The 15699-nt window shown below is 42.4% G+C and overlaps 1 protein-coding gene across 3 annotated transcripts in view; it reads left to right on the plus strand.

Annotated features, from left to right (window-relative positions):
* Positions 1–15699, plus strand: part of CDH4 (cadherin 4) — a 653967-nt gene that overhangs the window by 534106 nt on the left and 104162 nt on the right. For all 3 annotated transcript variants that reach the window (XR_002887781.3, XM_005302930.4, XM_008178578.4), the window contains exon 7: positions 5746–5918. Coding sequence is in view for 2 of the 3 variants with exons in the window: in XM_005302930.4 (XP_005302987.2) it covers positions 5746–5918 (173 nt within the window). In the remaining variant the exon portion in view is untranslated. The remainder of the gene's footprint in view (positions 1–5745; positions 5919–15699) is intronic.

Raw genomic sequence — 15699 nt, forward strand, 5'->3', positions numbered from 1 at the left:
TTAATGAAGATCTAATGTAATATGGTCATCACTACATGTCTGCACATAATGATTCATTCCTTTTCTATGGGGAGATGATTAAATTAAGTATCTTGTAAGACAAAATTAGACTGAGAAGGTTAACCAACCTTTAATGATTCTGTAACATTTACCAGCCATTTAAAAACATAAACTGTAAGACACAGCTCAATAAAGAATTAATGCTATCCCTGAAAACTGCATGGAGTCTTAGCGTGTCTCTTTCTACACAAGAACAGACACGGTGGGGGTTATTTTATGTATTTATTGCATTGGTATGAGGCATAAAGGACAGCGTGGAAGGCTTTTTGTTTTTTGATAAATGCCCCATTAGCTCTGCATTAAGTCTAACTAATAAACATCAGTCTTGTTTTTATCCAGCTTAGAATAGAGGTAATTATGATGCAATTGTAACACGAAAGCATTAGAGGCCATCTTTTCAAAGAGGTGTGAGTGCGACTGTTCTCCGATTTTGTTTGCACAATTGTAAATCTTAACACTGTGAAAACCCAACCTTTACTGCACAGAAATGAGGTTGCACAGATGTGAAAGAGATCAGAGGTTGAAGACAAAGGGAAAGCGAGGGCAGCAATTAGTCTGCAGTTCTTTATTGTTAACATCTGAGCCAGAAAGAATCCACCTTGCCAGTCAGATCCTAGGATGACTTTGCAGAGCTAAACATTTGAGTCCATGCATCCATGCATGTATTTAGAGATTCAAATATAATCTTTTTTTTTACTTTTATTTTTCCTTATCAAATGGGTATATACAGTATGATCTTGAGTCACTGAGATACAAGGAACCCCACAAAGCCAGTTTTACATAGTAACTTTTCAATGCAGAACTGCACTTTAGTAATCATTTCCAAACCAAACCATCTTAGGGTTTGGGGAAGTTAGTGCCAAGTTTCTAGGATGTGAATATGAAGCACAAAAGCTAACTCCCTGTGTAGAAACTCTCATTCTGCACTAAGTGGATTCATCATCTTTACCAGCCCCCGCTCCTCTGGACATAATATATTCTGTAAGGCTCTATCTTGCACTTAATGGTTTCTTTATCACTTCCTCTAATCATGTGCGCATCCCACAGAAAGCCCAATCAATCTGAAGGGGATGTTTTCACATAGTGACACTCATAGGGTATGTCTAGGCAGGGGCTGGAGATGCAATTTTTAGCTCAGGGAAACATACCCATGCTTGCTCTGATCAATCAGTGTAGTCGCAGCAGGACTAGCAGTGGGACAAGATAGCTGCTCCGAGTATGTGCCCGGGCTTTCAGATGGGATCATACTTGGGCAGCTAGCTTGCACCTGCTGCTTGTGCTGCCACGGCTGCATTGCTATTTTTAGCATGTTAGCTCAATCAGAGTTAGTGTGGGTATGTCTACCTGAGCTGGAATTACCCCATCAGATCTAGCATACGCAAACCCTCTGTCTCGGGTAGGCAGGAGATAGGGGCAATGGATGCCTTGCTATTTCATATATTCAATTATCATCTGGTTGAAATAAATTTGCTTGACAAAGTAATGTTCAGAAGGCTGCATTCGTTGTAAAATGGAAGGCATGCACTGTCAAGTTCAGATTCCTGGTGTCTTCTTTTTAATGGTAGATCAGCTATGCCGTGTCATATGTTAACTTTGACTCAGTTGAGATATGAACTTGGCACATTAGTTAATGAAGAGCTAATGTACAGTACTCTTGTCAGCACTATCTGTGCATGATAATTCAATCAGTTGCTTGGGAGGGTTGTTCAACAGGTGTAACAAACTTGATTTAATATTGACATGATTTACTAGGTGGTGTATTTTATTTAATATATGTTGTACCTGAAGTGATAAATGTTTCTATTTCAACAGGTTATCTACAGATATTCATAGATCATGTGTATATTTTAGTGCAATTATATCGAATACGTCTTTCAGATGATGTGTTTCAGCATGTGATACACGACCTGGGTTTGGTCAATGTTCTGTGCTTCATCAGTTCATGTGTTCTCTTTTAATGAGGTCTGGGTTGTGCATTGTGTTCGTGCACTAGCTCTTCAGATCAGAAATGCACTAAGTTCATGCTTTGCAGAAGTAAAGTGCTGAGTAGTTGTATTAATTATCAGAAACCCATGACAGCTTCAAATCCTGTCTCGGGTTACGAGGGAAAACGGTTTGGTCATTTCATTCTAGTCCTGCATCTTAAAAACCACCTTGTAATTCATCACGGTTGGCAGTGGCTGACCCCGAAGTGGAACAGTCAGGCGTGCAACACTTTAGCAAGGCTGCTTGGAACAGCTTTCACAGTGTCCGTCCATGACGTCGGGTGGAAAAGACCAGTGGGATGATAATGGCCATTTCTTTGCATGCACGCTGGCACACAGCCAGCACTGTTAGTCTGTTACTTCCATTTCTGCTCAATTCAAACACATACACTATATGGGCTAGATTGGGCTGTCCTTACATTGGTGAACCCTTACTCATATGAGTACCCCCATTAACATCAGTAGGAATCCTCACCTGAGTAAGGGCTGTACAGTCTAGCCCGATATATGTGCCTAGATACTACAATGATGAGTACTGTAGAAATAGATATATTTTATTTCAATTAAAAATATACAAACAAGTATCCCTATGCAAACTATTTAGATGCGCTGACAGTAGTTAAATTTGCAATCACAAACATGCCCAATACCACAGCAGCTTATGCCCATCCCACTCCACCTAGATATATACAGCATGTGTGTGTGTGTTTATGGTATTCACTTCAGCAGGCCATATTTTAACAATGTACCTTTTTTTAACTGTACGCTACGATACCCTGAGAAGGTGTCCAGCAAGAGCTGTGTCTTGGTTAAGATGAAGTAAATATGTATAATACTGAACACAGAATACACACAATAATGGTAGAATTGTCACGTGTCCTTAAGACAGTGCACCTTTGCACACGGGTCACAGCATGGAGAGCAGAGCAGATTCTGTAAAGCTGTTACTCTCCTCCAACAGAGCCAGGCAGGAATTAAGTGGGCAGGTGAAGGGAATGGGCACATTGGTTGCATCCATCCACATATCAGGCAGCAGAGCAGAGATGGCATAGAGGGGGGAAGTAATCTGCTACTAGTGTATACTAGGTATTGGATGGTGGAATGCTATCAGCTGACTTCCTTCCTGGAGCAAAGAGGGCACCAGAGAAGGAAATGTGACTTTCTCAAAATCTACAGAACCCACCCCAGCTACTTGCCACCCTTACATGTGGCAACTTGTTTTGCTACAAGCTAGGCATTAATGTCAAGTTCCCCAAACCTTTTCTGCTTCCTGCTAATTTGGATCTCACAATAGAAAATTATAACACTCACACATGAGAATCAGAGCAGATTGAAGCAAGAGCCGCAGCTGCCTGGTTCTCAGTTCACATCATAAAAGACATTTAACATGTCTCGTGTGTCCTTATGGGGTTGCAGGTCAAGGACAACTGATATAATCAGTTTTCTAGAACGGCAATGTATAAAATGTTATTTTATTGGTCAAAGTGTTGCATTGAGGGAAACAAGGGTGAAGGGAAAGAAAAGCCATGAAGCCCAATCCTACAAAGCCTCACCTGGGTTGTCATTCTTCTTCACAGGAGCTGTCTCAATGAGATCAATGGAATTACTCACATGAGTAAGAATTTGCAGAGTCTGGGACTTTGTAAATTCCTACACCTAGGCATCTCTCGTGAATATAAAAGACTCTTCTTTGCTTCCTATCGGCAATGTAGTGTACCAAACAACTTTTATTTCTGAACTGTTATGTTTTCTTGCACCGAAAACTAAATCATGAAATCTGTTTCTCTAGAGCCTGGTGTTTTGGATTCATGAGTGTATTACAGTGTGTATTATATCTCCTAAAATAGATTTTATTTTCTCTTCCATTTTCATTAACCATACGTTTTGACATTCTGCTCAGAGATTATTATCTCTATGGAATGCATTAAGATAACATAAATTTCAAATCAAACATCTTGTGCAACATGTTTTCTATTGAAATTTCTCCTATTAAGCATTTATCTAAGGATGGATTCTTTGCTGGTATCAGTTTTCTCATCATTACTGTTTTTACAGGAGAAAAAAAGGGAATGCTACAAGAGAAAGGAGAACAAATCATAACTCATGCAATCTTGTTCCAAGTCAATGTTCCTTTCTTCAGCCCAAGTTTATTGATCAGAAAAAATTTAAGATGTTGAATACTTCGTTCTCATTTCACAGATGAGGGCCAGGGTGATTGTAGAAAAACAGGACTTTCATGTATCACAAGAATTTGCCTTACACATTTTTTAAAAAGCTAAAATAGCAAAATTCACAGGGATCTGTAGTACCATAGAGAACAAAGACAGCTTGGTGGTGCAAGCTGGAAAGAGTCCTGTAGGACTATGTGCACCTGCACAAGGATGTGATACTGTTGGGGAGCTTCCCGCTAGCACCCCAAAGGTGGTAGCTATCCAAAAGTGGGGCAAAGCAGTGTGATTAACTGCGGTACACACTGCGGTGGCTAGTATAGCTGGCTGAGTTCAGAAGGACATGCGTGCTGCCACCATTGAAAGAGTGCCCATTTAGAGTGAGCTAGAATCCCTGCTGAGACCCCTTAGCGCCTCCTCCAGTGTGGGCCAGGGATTGCCAGCCATAATCTGTCCCTCACTATGCATGACTCTCAAATGAGGAGTGTAATAGCGATGCCCTCCGTTTTTCTACTGATTCTTGTTTGTTGCTGTGGCCAGTAAACTTGGTCCAGGCCTGCTTTCCCCTTTCTCTTGTTTGTGTACCTTATCATCAGTTACATATATTATTGGAGATCGTTATTTGTAAGCAGTGTGTGCCCATCTTTTAAGTCAGTCTTTCCACCCAATAATAACAAATGTTAGGCTGCAGTGCATCAGCTATTGGGAGGGGAGGGGGGTCATAAGACCATGCAGCTGCGGGAGTCCATCCAATCAAGCAACATCCTCTACTATCATCATGATAATTTCCCTCTTTAACAGAACACCCTGCTGCCAAACTCCAGTGATAATAAGCCTGTCATTGTGCTCCTAGCAATATCTGGAAAATAGGCTTTTTGCAAGGCAAATGAAGAAGCTGATGATTAGCAAGAAACAAACCAACGATTCAATACATTGCTGGCCACACATACCAAACCATTGATTTCCCTCCCTGCTGGGCAGCAGCTGTTTGGTTTGCTCTGCAGATAAGCCTTGTTTCTGCACTGAAATGGTGCTGGCACTGGAGTGATGGACTTTTTTATTGCAGGATTTGGAGGCATGGGGCAAGCCATTTTGCAGTGGTGCATGTTGGTGGATCCTTCTGAAGTTGCTGAGAACCCTAGGAGACCTTGTGCTGCTAAATTCTAGAAATAGTCTCATAGCAAGGTAACTGGGCTGATTTTTGGAAGGAGAAATCTATACCTCTGGGAGAAGGCACAGGAAGCTGCAGAGGGCAAACGTTGCCTTAAAACATACAATCTTTGAAAAAACTATAAGGCTGGAGTTGATAATGAAACAGGGGAAGGTTGGTTATATATGATCATTGTCCTTCCAGCGTATCCAATCCAAACAGGGATAGTATTTTCACAATATGCTTCTTGGCTAATTAGGTAGATTTCAAATTGATGTTCTTGCCTATAACATTTCTGAATGAAGCGCAGGTTTCCAACTCACCAGCAACGCATTACTGCCGATTGAAAAGATATTGATGTTTTGTTTTCTCTTATTTCAAGGGACCTATGTGATGACGGTGACTGCAAATGATGCTGATGATAGTACTACAGCCAATGGGATGGTGAGATACCGGATTGTCACTCAGACCCCACAGAGTCCATCACAAAATATGTTTACCATTAATAGTGAAACAGGAGACATTGTCACAGTGGCTGCTGGACTTGACAGAGAGGTGAGTTTAAAAGAAAAAATATAGATGTTTCTGGTTGTCACTGATTTACTGAACTGTAAAATCCAGATTCAGATTTACACCCAAATGTCCTAAAGTTTGGAGCCATTTGTATTCAGAGTGAAGCCATGAGGTTCAGATCTGGATGTGACTTGCCCAAAGTCCAGAGATGGGGATCTTTGAGTTCTGGTTTGGGCCTTTTGTCCTAATCGTCAGCTGTCTATGAAACTGTGAGATAGTCTTAAAAGTTTAAAAAGCCTTATCCCTGGACAACTTAAACAAAGCCGTGGAAAATAAACTGTAGAGAACAGTCCTTCACCGGCAGGGGGATGGACAAAGGTCTTTCCCATCTCTAACTTCTACGGGTCTTTACACTGTATCTTTGGAAACAATTAGAGTACCATTGTGAACATTTCTGAAATATAATGCTAGATCCCAAACACTGCTTCATTATCAGGCATTAAAAAATTCACCCACTAGTGTTAGAGAACCAGCGTGGTCCCCACTTAATAGTGATTATGTTGACAACATTAGGGAAATGTCTACTGCTGTATATTAAGGCACATGTGCTTTTGTTTCGAGAAGCACTCTTCTCTAAATAGATCTTCTTGCTGTCATTATAGAATATGCAAATATTTCCAAATGGAGAAAAAAACTATGTTAAGTTATAAAAACTACACTCCACCAGCACAGATTAGCTAAAGTGAGTCTCACAAGTCCCCTCCCACACCTTCTTTGGAAACGCGCTTCTTATTAGAGAAAGTCAGGGTGAATCCAATGGGAGGCTTTCCAACCTCTCACAGAAAAAATGATCAGATTAGCATAAATGCTAGGATGTCCTGTCCCCAGAATCAGTCACTAAGTGGAACAGAAATGGAAGTGGAATTTCTTGCCCCTAAATTAAAACCAACTGGGTTAGCCTGGGCAGTGGAAATTCCTGTCCTCAAAATCCATTCTGATTAGCTGGTGGTGGAGGAAGAATTTATGCCATGTCTTTTTCTCCATTGTCCTATGATTGGTTGAGTTACTACCTTTCAAATGTCAAACACGGCAATCTTATTTTCTGAACTATGTAAAAGTGAGTGGTAGTGCTAGTTGTTTACTGTACTGTGATATCCCACTGATAATACGATGAACACTCTTTAAAAAAAACACAACAGGATCCACACCTTGCTATAGTTAAATTTACCAAGGTGTTCGTGGTTTTCTCCATTTTAAATCTAGGTGGCAGTACCACAAGGATAAATATTGCAGTGCAAGTCCAGTGCCCAGTGTACCATGTTTTTAATGGATGCCTTCCAAAAATGAGTTAAATTATCATCTTTTTCCTCCCTTAACTATGCAACCCATTTGTCTCTCTGGATAGAGACTAAATGGGTAAGAGATCCATTCAGAGGACTGGTGAACTGATTGGTTGTCTGAGATGCCAAAATTGTAGGAGTGGGAGGGTGCTGAAATTTTCCGTCACTGTTTCTCCATTTCATTCAGTCAGTACAAGCTGCCTTCACTGTGTGTCAAGGCATCTAGGTTCCAACGCACTCTGTGGAGAGTTGGCTGCTGAACGCTTTACTGTCAGTGTTTCACACAAATACCTCAGGCTGCCTTTTGCTTCAAGGCTACACTGAGGCTTCAGGATTCCATGCCGCTTCCATGCATCTCAGTTCAGCCTGGGAGCAGAAATCCTAAACACAGCCTCAGAGCAAGGGAAGGTGGCCGCTGGTGAACACAGAGAACTCGATAGAAACACTGACAGTAAGTCAGCAACAGCAGGCAGAAGAGGGCCCCTGTGGCAGTCAGAAAGATTTGGAATAGAAACAAGGGGTGCTGGATGGAGCTGGCACAGAACTGGGGCTCCCTCAAGGCACAGCGTCAGCTAGTGCTGACCCTGAGGGAGAAGGCTCAATGAAACAGCTGTCCGTGGAGCTGGTCAAATTAAAGAAGAACTTTCAAGAGATTGGATGTGAAGACAGGAAACAGAGCTGAGGAAAAAATATAGCACTGTGGTTTGCCTCTTCCACACTCTGATCGAGGTGACTTTGCAAACATGACAGGGGGCATTTCCACGCTCTCTATTTACACAATCAGAAACTTAACTGAATCATGAGCAGATAGCTTATCCCAGGCAATGCAGGAGCCTGTTGCAGACTTGTGGTAGAAGAGAAGTTATAGACAGCATAGGAATCACTTGTAGCCCTCCTAGAAATGACAGGACAGCAACCAGGTACCCAAAGCTGGATCCTAAATCCGAAAGGTGAAATCCTGTGGAAATCAATGGCAAAACTCCAGTTGTCCTACTGACTTTTAGGTCTTAGAGAGGTCCTAGTTTTTTAGTAATTTCAGTGGCGTAGGGCCAGGGGTGCAAGGCAAAGGAAGAGCAAATCAACTTAAAAATTCACTGGCCAAAACAATCAAAAAAACAAAGGCAGAATCTTTGCTTCCCACCCCCCACCTTTATCAGCTAGCGCAGGGATGGGAAAACTTTTTGGCCCCAGGGCCACATTGGGGTTGCAAAACTGTATGGAGGGCTGGGTAGGGAAGGCTGTGCCTCCCCAAAAAGTGTGGCGCCCACCCCCTATTCGCCCCTCCCACTCCCCGCCCCCCTCAGAATCTCTGACCCATCCAACCCCGCCCTGCTCCTTGTCCCCTGACCACCCCCTCCTGGGACCCCTGCCCCTAATTGCCCCCCCAGGACTCCATCCCCTATCCAACCCCCCCTGCTCCCTGTCCCCTGACTGCCCCAACCCCTATCCACACCCCTGCCCCCTGATAGGCCCTGGGACCCCACACCTATCCAAACTCTCCCCGATCCCCATCTCCTGATCCCTACCCACACCCCCGCCCCCTGACAGGCCCCCCGGAGCAGCATGTCTGGCAGCTGCACCACCCGGCTGGAGCTAGACACACTGCTGCCCTGCTCAGCAGGAGCTCACAGCCCCGCTGCCCAGAGTGCTGCCCGCGCGGCGGTGAAACTGCAGGGGAAGGGGGACAGCAGGGGAGGGGCAGGGGGCTAGCCTCCCTGGCCGGGAGCTCAAGGGCCAGGCAGGACGGTCCCGCAAGCCGGATGTGGCCCGCGGGCCATAGTTTGCCCATCTCTGAGCTAGCAGGTGAAATATTTCTAAGGCTATGTCTACACTATAGTGCCTGTGTTACCATAGCTATGCTGGGATAGCCCCTGTGTAGGCACTGCATATGCTGACAGAAGTTCTTTTGCCAGCGTAGTAAGTCCACCTCCCCTAATGACGTTAGCTATTCCAAGAGAATCGCTCTTCTGTCAGTTTAGTTGCGTCTACACTGCAGGTTCTGCCCACATAGCTATGTACCCTGGAAGTGTCAATTTTTCACACTCCTAGCCAGCACAGTTTTGCTGGCACCAACTTCGTAATGTAGACCAGGTCTAAGGCTCTCAGAAGAAGCTTGCATTTTGGGCCATCTTCCCTGTGACTTTATTCCTAGGAAATTGAGGCCCGGTAGCAGTAAGTAGTTGGAAATAGAATATTGACCATCCCATAGTACAAGGTACAAGGTTGGACAAAAGACATAGCTGGGTACAAGGTTGAACAAAAGACAATGAAACCAAACCTCTCAGGTCCAGACATAATCCTTGGTGCTCCCTAAAGCAATACAATGTGTTTATTCCGAGTGTCTTTGTTGCTTTTCAGGTGGCACCAAGATAATATTTGGAATTGGAGTGAAGAATTCATATTTTATCAATATAAAATCTTTTTTTCTCAAATCTAAATAGAAATCTGTATCTGGGAACTTTACTAACCAGACCGCAAATGTGTGTTGAATTCTTGGAAGAAAGGGGACTAAATTAGGTTGTGTTGTCTGTCCATTGTTAGGAGCAGAAGCCAAATTGGAGCAGGATTTTGAGCTCTGGATTATAATGTTAACAAGTCTGATCCGTGTGGGTGAAGTTCCTAAAAGATACATTCTATGGGCTCAAATGTTTATGTACATATCACACTGTCTGTGACATTGGACTGTTAGATTGTATTGATATAGAGCCTCGTTTTCAGTTTACAGTAAGGCCCTTTTAGTAAATTTAACTGTCTGAGCTTTAGTGTCAATGAGAATCAGGCTCATATTCGAGGTTTAACAACAACACCTTGCATTGGATAAACTAGTTAAACGTGAGTGGTAAAGGTGAGATGGAGAAGACATTTTAGCTCATCCAGTTCAGCATTTCTGTTGCCTGAATGTTCCCTACATTATATTTTTAGTGCTCTCTCAGAGTCTTCATTTAAATATTAATATTGATAAATACTGGCTTCTTGGCAATATGCAGATAAATAGATTACATTCGTTACAGTCGCCAATAAATGATCAGCTTTGCAACTCAGTTTGTGTCATGTGCAGTCTTTCAGCTGACTATCAAGATGGAAGACCTGCAAGAAATCTATTTTGAGGCAAATTCTGGTAATTTAAAGCCACGTATAAACTCTGATTTCTCACAAACTGAGGAGGAAATTAAAAACTCAGCCTCTAAATGTGTCTGACATTGAAGATAGCAAAATGAAAAGCAAAGGTATTAAAATATTGATGGCTTTAAAGTTATCTTACCTGGTTCCCATTAATCTGGATGTAAATATGGTTACAAAGCTCTGTGTCCATTCATTCATTATGACTGTGCTTAATTGAATGGATCCCCAAGGAAGATAAAGAAAATTGGACTGCACTTCATAAAAATTATTAGAGGACAGTTTAGCAAGTCTGATTTAAACTCCTGCCTGCAAAAGGGTAAGAAATGCCAAAGGTGGAACAAAAGAGCATCTATCCCATTGAACTAATAGGAGAAAATGATGGGGTTTTAGAATGTGAAGAACCAAAGATTCAAAGGTACACTGAAACACCAGGCTAACATCAGCAGATTAAAATCAAACACTTGCTCTAAAATAGACAAAAGTGAAGCAGATGTAAATGGCAGTTGGAGAACATATTAAGACAAGGGAAAATCAGGCAGTGACTAGAGCATGGAATATTTGGATTTGCAAGAAAGGCCATAAAGATATGAGATGGACAGGATATAACTAAACTGTAGGGGAAAAGCCATGCTCTTTTATTTGGTTTATATCAAGCTGCTAGCCAATTGCTAATCGTTTTATCTGCTTAATTTAGCAGTATGTCCAGATTCCAGTCCTCGTTGTTCTCTCTTTGTCTGCACCACCCAGGAGATAAATGGGCCAAGTGCATCCTATGGGAGTGTGCCACAAACTCGCATCTCTTTCCTATTCTAACAAGTAGCATTTCCCCCTGCACTCATGGGATAGTGACCAGGACCACACCGAGTGTTTATTCTACACTCTCGCTGAATCTCAAAATTGTCCCACCAGCCAGGGATCAAACCCAGACTGTCGCTCTGAAGGCCAGTGTGCCAACCACTGAGCTCTTGATGCAGTAATTCAACTCCACCGGCTACATTGATTTATCTTCTGGCAGAATATCTGTCTCAGCAGCACAGTAACCTTCATCGGGTCTACAGCATAGGCAATATCATCCTCTGAAGAGCTCCCGCTACATATTTTATGAATGAGGTCTTTGAGCATGTAAAAAAAAGATACCAAAAAGAGAAAAGAAACTGGCTGATTCCACACACGGCTGGCAGGCCAATAATTGTCGAGACATCTCAAATGTCACCCGGGCTTATTTGAGATAATGAGTATTTCAGCTCGGCTGTGATTGTAGTGAAATGGTGCTAACTTTTTGAGATCTCCTTTTGGAAGTGGTCTTTTTCCAGTGCATTCTTCTCATCTTAAAAATAAGTAAAGAAGAGAGTTAAGCTGCTTCTTCAGAATTTTCTGCATGCTTATCATTCTTTTTTAAAATGATTGGAGCAGTGCTGCTGCAAATGCTTTTAAAAATACATGACAACCAGTTCTGTGATTACCACCCTTGGCTTTCTGAAAATGTGATGTTGCTAGTCTCTTTCTCAACCAAGTGAAAGATAAAAGGGAGTGCCTGCCAGCAACTGAGCTTGTGGCTTATTTTATTTATGAATGAAACAGCAGGATTTTGGGGGGGGGGTGAGAGAGAGGTTCTTCTCACTGGTTGGAAAATGTGGCTGCCCTCTTCCCCAGTATGTCTTTGTTGAAACTAGAATTTTTTGGGGAGAACAGAATTTTGAAAGGCTGCATTTAAAAACCGATGCCCTTGCTTTCTTTGTGTAATTCAGCTAGGTCAGTGTCAGGGTTCATTTGTGCCCTACATGGTAACTATTCTGAGTATGTAGGTGAATGAGAACAGTTGTCTTCTGGTAACTGCAGGAGCCGTTTTGTTAGAAACCCATTGTTAACTTTCTTGGAGAATTATTGGGCTGGATGCTCATGTGCACCAGAGTTTTGCTCAGTGCCTGTAAGGAGAAGGAGGAGGCAGAAAGGACATTATATGTCCAGGCCTGGGGTCAGCTGGGGCTAGTTCAGCCTCTGTGGCAAGTTAGAGCAGCCACAGAACTGCTCTAATTTACACCCTCTGGAATGGTGCCCTGGGCACTATTCTACTGGCCTAAGCTTGCCGAAATGCAGTGCATTCCAGCCATGCCCCTTTTCTCTCCTGGCCAGCCCTTTACACTAGGCACAGGATGTAGATAACCTAGACTGGCTTCACTGGCTTTACGACACCAGGGAATCCACTGTGACAGGACAATCCGGAGCAGAGCCTTATTGGCAGCTTTAATCCCCCTTTATGCTACTGGAACAGCACAAAAGGGATTTAGCCTGCGGTTAGGATCTGTGTTTTTTATTTCTCGCCCTGCTTATCAGTGTGCTGCTATCGAAGCCTACTCCTTCCTCCTGAATAAGTCTATAATAACGTCTGCTGCAACATGATACTGAAGGATCTTGACATGATACAAGGTATACCTCAGTAAATCTATGCAGATCAGATGGGTAAGGGTGTATAGAGAGGAGTGGACAATGAATGAGAGGAAAATAACATCTAACTAGCTTGTCTGTGTTATATGAATTTGTTTCATATTTTCCTCACCAAAATTAGCCATCTCAAAGGAGCAGCAATGACTGACATAAAGTTGGTAAGGGCTTGTCATTCTATGACAAGCACCATTAAAGATGAGCTGTATTTTCCATGTACTATCTGAATCTTTTGCCTTAAATAAAGAGATATTGCTGTGGAATAGTTCCTTTTTTATTTCTCTCCGTTGTTTTCTTTTCAACAAGACCTAAAACAACTAAGCTCTGTCCGATTTTCATGGACCTAAAGGAAGTTTATTGCCTAGGGAGGTTGTGAAATCTCCATCTCTGGAGATATTTAAGAGTAGGTTAGATAAATGTCTATCAGGGATGGTCTAAACAGTATTTGGTCCTGCAATGCGGGCAGGGGACTGGACTCGATGACCTCTCGAGGTCCCTTCCAGTCCTAGAATCTATGAATCTATGAATCTATAAGTTATTCAAAAATGGAGCCCTGAGGTGAGTGCATTAAAAACACATGCAGAAAAATACTCCTGCAGTTGCATGCACAAGGGTGGAGATTTGTAGATATGTTGCTTGGTACACTCTTGCACATGCACATGTATTTCTGTGTGTTTAGATCTTGAGTCTCTGTATTTGAACATGTGGCCTTAAGGTTTCCAGGACACTTTTTATCTCAGCGTGCTGTGACTAATCACTGGAACAAACTATCAAGGGAAGAAGTGGATGCGCCATCTCTTGCTGTCTTCAGATCAAGCCTGGATGCCTCTTTGGAAGATGAGCTCACAAGTTATTGCACTCAAAACAGGGGTACAGAGGTGAAATTCTATGGCCAGTGTTAGGAAGGAGATGAGACTGAATGACCTAATGATCCCGTCTGGCCTTAAAATCTGTGAACCTATGAAAGAAGAAAAGTTTGTCTACGATATTAAAATAGAAGTTCTCCCCTAATGCAGTCATGTGGTGAGCTGTGTGCCAATTGTCTGCCATGCTCCATCCAAGGGATTTTTGTGAAGCACAGAGAAGTCCTGTGTAATGAAAGCCACTCTATAAATGTCATTTATCACCAAATACTCTGGATACATTTTAATTCTGCAGGTCCAGGTAACAAAAATGTAAATACTGAGGCTTTATATGTTAATATGTCTGAATATCATTACTTAAAAGAAAATGGGTTAAATTATTCATTTATGAAATTATCCCACTTCCACAGCAGCATTATCTGTCAAAGGAAGAGCTGATTAGCTGTAAACTGAATTTAGCCAGTAAATGTATAGTTGATTCGAGCTTATATTTCTACATTGTATGCAGGGCTGATTTGAACTTGTTCCGCAAGTCCAACACGCATTTCATTTTCTCATTAGGGATCAGAATGACCTTCAGTCAGCAAATGATTGTGAGGAGTGCTACTACTCCTCAGTGAAGAGGGGTCAGTTTATTAACTCCATTTAGTGCCTTTGGAAACACAGTGTACACTCAGTGTAGAGCCATTCGTAGTAATCTGTAGATGTCAAGAGTTAGGAACCCACTCCAAATACTCTCCATTCAGCATTGCTCCACAGAACCAAACCCTCTGAAGTTGGAGTTCCAATATTTGGAAGATGTATAAGGAGGCTCCGGTCGGAATGCAGTTTGCCCCTATTAATCTGGGGGTATGTCACTGAAGTTTGCAGTCCTGGGTTCACAGGCCCTAGAAGTGTTATTTTCCACCATCTGTGTTTGCCCAAGCTGTGCAACTTTTTTTTTCTGATGTAGCCCTTTCCAGTCATCCTAGTGCCCCCGAATTAGATCACTGCAAGGCACTCTATGTGAGACCATCCTTGAAGATGATTTAGAAGCTTCAACAAGGGTAGCAGACTCCTGCCAGCTTACTTAGCAAGATTAGCTATAAAGATTATGCTTTACCTTTTCTTCAAAGGCTGTCCTGGCTTCCTGTTTGCCTCTGGCGAATTTCAAGGTGAGAATTTTGATTGCAGAGTGGTTTGGGTTCTGACTGCCTTATGGAGAGACTGCATCTTTCCTATGAACCATCATGGAAGATGCTGGGACACTTCCGTAAGTCTTCCCTATATTTTAAATCTAGAGGGCTAGATTTGGGGCATACCAATCCTCAGATCTGGATTTAGCTCCCCCTGTCAGTCCAGAAAACCCTGTGTTGGTTGAAATTAAATAAATCACATAAGTACTATCTATTTATTTAGACTTTTGCCTGATGAGGGAGATGATGTGCTGAGATGGTGTTGGAGGAGACAGTTTAGTTGAAGTTGGTCAATATGTTATCTTCTTTCTTATATTTCTGATGGACACATTTTATACATTATTAAATAAGACAAATTTAAAATGGCCCCTTAAAGACCAGGTGGGGGAGCAAGATGGAGGATAAGTGACTATCCACTCACCAAGCCAGCCACTGGATCAGTCAAGTAAAGAGGAGGAAAGTAAGGGAGACGCTAACAGAAACATCATTCTAAAGTATCTGACAAGGTGTGAGTCTGGTCTGGAAATATTAGAATAAGTGGTCGGGGTCGGACTGCTGGCCATGACTCATAGAGTTAAAGGTAGCCCTAGAAAACCCCAGTCTGTCACTTACCATGGTGAAGTTTCACAGGTACTGCAATGATAGCTGTTGTATCAGTGACTTAAAGAGAGACTGGAGGAGCTTTAAGCCGTGGAAGTAGTCAGAAAGAGAGAGAGAACTGGAGCATGAGCACAAGTGTCCCTAGAAAAGAGATTTGAAGATCATAGGAGAAGCAGATTATTCAACTGAAGCAGAATGAAAGGATAGAGAAAAGGAGATTTAAAAGCTGTGTCAGCCCTATGAACAGAGAGAGAAAGGACCCACAGAAATTAGTTAGGCT

The sequence above is a fragment of the Chrysemys picta genome, chromosome 13, assembly GCF_011386835.1.
Source record: "Chrysemys picta bellii isolate R12L10 chromosome 13, ASM1138683v2, whole genome shotgun sequence".
Classification (NCBI taxonomy): Eukaryota; Metazoa; Chordata; order Testudines; family Emydidae; genus Chrysemys; species Chrysemys picta.